Consider the following 6,074-nt stretch of genomic DNA (forward strand, 5'->3'; position numbering starts at 1 on the left):
ACATTTGTATCTCCTGTGACCCTGACAATCGTTCCTTTTTTAGTCGGTTTTTTGCGACCGTATTAAGTCTTTACAAATGATTAGGACATGAACGCTTTTGATATAGTACGTAATGATATAATAAAATAATAAATTCTGATAGAAAATATCTTGCTCGTATTAATGATACGTTCAAATGCATGATATGATTAAGAACAGGAGTGCATAATCTTTTTTGACTTAAATGACATTTTTATTGTATTTTATTTTATTTCATTTTATATTATTTTATTTTATTTTACTTGAAAGAAATGAATAATATGACGAATATGAATAATATGAAAATGATTATAATAGAATAAAATGAATATGATTAGGTTTTTCAGATTTTATTTAGTTGAGGAGGATTTGATTTTTCAAGAATATTTTTTTTTTTCGATTCTTCATATATATTAATAATTATGTATTAATTTTTAATAATAAATTAAAAATAAGTAAATATAATAAAAACTTAAAGAAATTGTCATTTTTAAATATATCAGTCCTTTTATTATTATTATTATTATTATTATTATTATATTTGAACAATTAAAAATTAATGAAATTAATATATAATTGATAAAAAATGAGAGATTGTGCACTCTCGAATGGTGGGAAAAAGAAAGAAAAAATAAAAACTTAAATCTCGTTAGGAATTTAATATTGCGAATGCGCTGGTATTTGAACCCCTTTCCACACAACTAATGTCTGTTGTAAAATTTCTATCACTGTAAAATTTCAATTGGAGAAGTACAATAATTAGTGATCGTAACGATTTGGATAAAAAAGGAATGGTGAAAGAAACAGGAAACTAATTAGTACTTAAGTCAATCCAGTTAATGAGTAAGATTTTCAAATATTCCTTTAGACTATTCATACTATAAAATAAACTCATAATGTTCTTTCTAGAAAAAAAAAAAATGAAGAAAAAAAATATAGAAAGGAAGAGAAAAACACTTCAGATACAAAAGGATTTAAAATCAATAAAAATGAAAATGAGGTTACTTTACGCAGATAAAAATTCCCTAGAAAAACTGGTAATGAAATATAAAAAATAGAGAGAATTATTTCGTTAATATTGAAAATGAAAACAATAAGAAAGTTTATCTTTATAAGAGAAAGAACAATTTGAGTTTTTCAGTGTATATAAATCAAAATTCTAATTTTTAACTTAACATATTAAGTAGTAAATTATAATGTCTAATGGATCGAAGATTGTGCGAAATGGTTATAATCCCGAAATCCAATAGTGCTAATAATGGCTGTGATATGGAATAAGAAAAAAATTAACGAGAGAAATGAAAAAAAGTGAAGTATCCAGGATATATAACGGATAATATGCTCTTTTTTTTCGCTTTTTTGCTGTTTTCTTTTTTCTTATCTTTTTCTTGCAACAATAAAATTTTATTGTTTAATTCTTGTCTTAAAAGCTTGAAAAAGGTTATTTGAAATATTATATTCAAAATACTTACTTATAAATTATATAGGATTTAATATAAAATTTGAAAAAATTATAAAATTTTATTATTTATTTATGAAGATTTTTACAGTTGACATCAGAGCGATGAAATTGGGGAGACAGAGAATAAATTCTCGGTTGAAAATGCCTGCGACATTCCCAATAATATATTCATCGTATTTTTCTCTTTCTTCTTTAGAAATGAATATTTAAAAGAAAAAAGAAGTTTTCAAAAGATACATTCATGATCGATATTTTACTGTAATAAATCGATCTCATTTTAACGAGAAATCTGATTCTAGCATTTAAAATAAATAAATGATTGAAAAGTTGCAGAGTGAACCGGAAGTAACATTATCTATTCAATAAGAAGATGATTCATTATATTGAAACCAATCATATAATTACCGAATATAATTTTTTATTTATAAAATTTTTTTGAAGGAAAAAAAAATGCGGTTCGTAACATAACCTAATTAAGCGTTTCTTATTATTTCCTGTTTACTCTGTGCATTAATAAAGAAACACGTATACATACTATATAATAAAATATATTATATTGATATAGTAGAAAATTATGATTATGTACATGTTGTATGGATAAGCTAAATAACAATTGTATGAACATTACCATTTAAACGTGTTCAATGCGTGTAATACGGAATGTGTGAAGTTATATTGAGAAACTGGCCTAATAATACACATGACTTTTGTGCTGATGATTTAATTTATTCGTGGTTCCAATATCATCATATCCAAAAAAAGAGAAAATCATACGAAAATCAATAAAGGAACCATCGTCTTCATCAGGACAAAATAACATCAGGAACAAAATATATTTGTTCAAAACTTCTATCAAACACGTCCCTATATAAGTATCTCATACCTTTCTTATCCTTGTTGCTACAGGGATCTGAGTGATTCTGTAGACAGTCATTAAATTTGATTAAAATAATTAGAAATCAATAATCAACATCTGTCCACTTTATTCTATACTATATACCATCACCTATTTTTACATTTTAGTATCCTTTGAATCGTTCCATTCTCTAAAAATTTAAAAAAAAAATAATTTCAAGTAATTTTCAAAATATTAATTGCTATAATATTTTCAGGTGCTGGAGGTGGTCTAGGCGGTGGAGGAAGAGGCAGAGGTATTGGAGGTCCGCCAGGAATGGGCATAGGTATTAGTGGAGGTGGACCAGGAATGTTAGGAAGAGCAGGAGGTGGTTTCGGGCCGCGTGGCGGGCCACACGGCAGCTTTCTTGGCGGAAGTGGCGGTCCAGGCGCTATGAGGATGGAAAAAATTCATCCGCATCGCTTTAATCCTATTGGTATGGGCGGCGGCTATGTGCAGTCGCACTTCTGGTGACCTAGTATCGTCGACGATCTGGTTAGCAAGACAGCACCGGCTACGTACCTTTCTTCGTTCAATCGGAGATCAAGCAACGGCAATTGTTGTCGTTTGTAACTTTGCCGAATAAACATACGTTCCCCTCGAGCGATCGTGAAGTCATGGAGATATGGGAATGCATCAGGATCGAGAAAGGTTGCCGTCATAAATAGTATAATGACAGACAAAGACAACAGGGTATAAGTCTAGCAACCTAGTCCTCAATTATGATTTCCTTTGTCTCCTACGACATTCAGATTGAGATGCTTGAGGACTGACTGATCAAGGATATGTAAATTATTATGCATAGTATTTAATAATATTTTTACGTGCCTGAACCAAAGCTCAGAATACTTAGTATTGTAGATACATGTGGCGATAGATATTCAGTTTTAAAATTTGTTCGAATATTTCGAGATCTTAGATACGATTGAAAAAATAATTTGAAATTATAATCCATTCGAAGCCCTTTAAGTAGCATAAATAAATAATATAACTTTATTGTGAATTTTTTAAAGGTGAAGCTTATAATTGTTACATTTTTTATTTTTTGTTTATTTTTTTGTCAATTTTTCTTTTTTCGAAGTTTTCAAAACTCATTGAAAGAATTAATTCCAAGATCTCGAAGCAGTTTATTAGATAAAATTTTGGATAATGATAGAAGAGTGTAAAGCTGGTCTTATCGCTATTTCTTTATTGCTTTTTATAGTTAAAGTTTCTTCTTCCTTCTCTAGCTTTAATGTCTTCTCTAATGTTGCATTGTGCGTTTAAATTAGTGGCGTTTATTCTCGCCAATTAAATAATGCACGTTGAATATTATAAAATGTTAAGGTACAAAAAAAATGAAAAAAGGGGGGAAATAATATTTGGTTATCGAGTTGTTGTCTATTTTGGGCATAATCAGACTCGATGATGAAGTTATGTCGTGCTAAATTAGCTCTGTTATTGCGTCCCTAAGATCGTTAATAGGCGAATTTTTATGAGATTTTATTTTTTTGACACTCAAAACGCGTATAAATATTTTTCTTCTATATTACACTTAAAAAAATCGTTAAGGCATACTGCAGGCTAAAATCTCAACATATTATTTTATTTAATAACAAAATATTATAAAATGTTTCTAATTTTAAATAACAAATCGATATAGTATACAATATTTTAGAACTGTTCAATGATTTCAGTTGTAACAAATTTTCTCTTAAAAAATGTAGATAATATTGTAATAATTATTCAGACTCATTTAGACTCATACATTTATTCAGAAACTTTGAATAGTTCTATTATTTTTTTTTTTTTTTTATATCTGAATTAAAAGCTGTCTAAAGCTTAATAATTCTTATCAAATGGACAGTATCAAGATTTAATTGTTTATTTAGGCTAATAAATATAGATATTCCTGTTGTTAATTATTTTATTATAATCTAATGAAGTACCTGTTATTAATTTAAAATCTTTATCCATTCGTTAACAAGTCAGACAATTTTCATACTTTTGGCCAGCAGCGTGTCTCTTATTGTATTTCAAATAAATTGTCACACGATATTATCCTCTTAGCTTTGGTCAGTTTCACGATCGCTCGAGTACTATTTATAAAGACCAGCTAAAAGCTGAACTTTATTGGAAAAGATCTCCTTTTTCTTTGATAGTTCAATGTTTTAATATTTTTGAATGAGAAGGAAACGGGGACACGTTGAGGGCAGAAGCTAAGAGTTTTACATGTTGTTGTATATTTCCTTTTTAATGGTTCTAACTCTTGAAACTTTATCAAACGTTTAACGTTAAGAAAAAGAGTTTTTATCAGATAGTATATAAGGAGACTGTGTTTCTTATGCTCCGAATGGCGTTGGACCTCGATGGTTGCAAAGAAACAATGTTGTTAAGCAGTTTTTTAATTTTTAAAATAATAATGTAAAACCGATCAAATGTTTACAAAACTTTCGAACTTATTTTTGTATGATTAAGATATATAATCTTTAGATCGTCATTCGTGTACTTAAAAAAATATAAAAAGAATGAAAAAAGCACCATCGTTGTCCACTGGAATCGCCGCAAAATGTACATAAATCATAATGGAAACACGTCATTATTACGGCATGTCGTAGACAAAAATGAGACTGACTTTTTATAGGGGACTACGCGAACAATTTTAAAAATCGAAATTGTTTTATTATTATCTCAAAGCAAGCGCGCTAGATTTTCATTTTTTCTTCTATATTTCTCGATTCTTATTTTTCTTTTCTTTCTATTTTAATTGCAACGGGAAGTAAAAACTAAATGCTTTCTATTGCAACTGCATTCATAATAAACATAACAAACATTGCACTTTACATTATTTGATTAAGCAATGAATATGAATTTAAAAAAAGAAAAAATTACTATGATATTCGTACTAAATTTTTTCATATTGACGATTAAGTTCTTGTTTTGTAATTTTCATAACATGATTATCAATATGATTTTGTTAACATTTATATGATCATTTATATACATATACGTTCTCTCTCTCTCTCTCTCTCTCTCTCTCTCTCTCTCTCTCTCTCTCTCTCTCTCTCTCTCTCTCTCTCTCTCTCTCTCTCTCTCTCTCTCTCTCTCTCTCTCTCTCTCTCTCTCTCTCTCTCTCTCTCTCTCTCTCTCTCTCTCTCTCTCTCTCTCTCTCTCTCTCTCTCTCTCTCTCTCTCTCTCTCTCTCTCTCTCTCTCTCTCTCTCTCTCTCTCTCTCTCTCTCTCTCTCTCTCTCTCTCTCTCTCTCTCTCTCTCTCTCTCTCTCTCTCTCTCTCTCTCTCTCTCTCTCTCTCTCTCTCTCTCTCTCTCTCTCTCTCTCTCTCTCTCTCTCTCTCTCTCTCTCTCTCTCTCTCTCTCTCTCTCTCTCTCTCTCTCTCTCTCTCTCTCTCTCTCTCTCTCTCTCTCTCTCTCTCTCTCTCTCTCTCTCTCTCTCTCTCTCTCTCTCTCTCTCTCTCTCTCTCTCTCTCTCTCTCTCTCTCTCTCTCTCTCTCTCTCTCTCTCTCTCTCTACCTATCTATCTATCTATCTATCTATCTATTTATCTATCTATCTATCTATCTATCTATCTATCTATCTATCTGTCTGTCTGTCTGTCTGTCTATCTATCGATCTATCTATCTATCTATCTATCTATCTATCGATCTATCTGTCTATCTATCTATCTATCTATCTATCTATCTATCTATCTATCTATCTATCTATC

General features: G+C 29.9%; 1 protein-coding gene and 1 long non-coding RNA gene across 7 annotated transcripts in view; both read left to right on the forward strand.

The window, feature by feature from the left end:
- LOC102677141 (sex-lethal homolog) overlaps positions 1–6,074 on the forward strand; it is a 17,909-nt gene that overhangs the window by 8,420 nt on the left and 3,415 nt on the right. For 4 of the 6 annotated variants that reach the window (XM_006607482.1, XM_031508277.1, XM_006607484.2 and 1 more), the window contains exon 6: positions 2,593–2,870. In XM_006607482.1, the coding sequence (XP_006607545.1) occupies positions 2,593–2,849 (257 nt within the window). In that variant the 3' untranslated portion in view covers positions 2,850–2,870. Of the gene's footprint in view, positions 1–2,592; positions 2,872–6,074 lie in introns of those variants that run through there. The other 2 variants (XM_031508267.1, XM_006607483.2) reach the window with 2 other exon arrangements.
- On the forward strand, positions 891–2,248 carry LOC102677029. Its single transcript, XR_420557.2, has 2 exons — positions 891–1,458; positions 1,559–2,248. It is a non-coding gene; the product is annotated as an uncharacterized LOC102677029 (long non-coding RNA).

Source organism: Apis dorsata, unplaced genomic scaffold (genome assembly GCF_000469605.1).
Source record: "Apis dorsata unplaced genomic scaffold, Apis dorsata 1.3 scaffold_5, whole genome shotgun sequence".
Taxonomy (NCBI): Eukaryota; Metazoa; Arthropoda; class Insecta; order Hymenoptera; family Apidae; genus Apis; species Apis dorsata.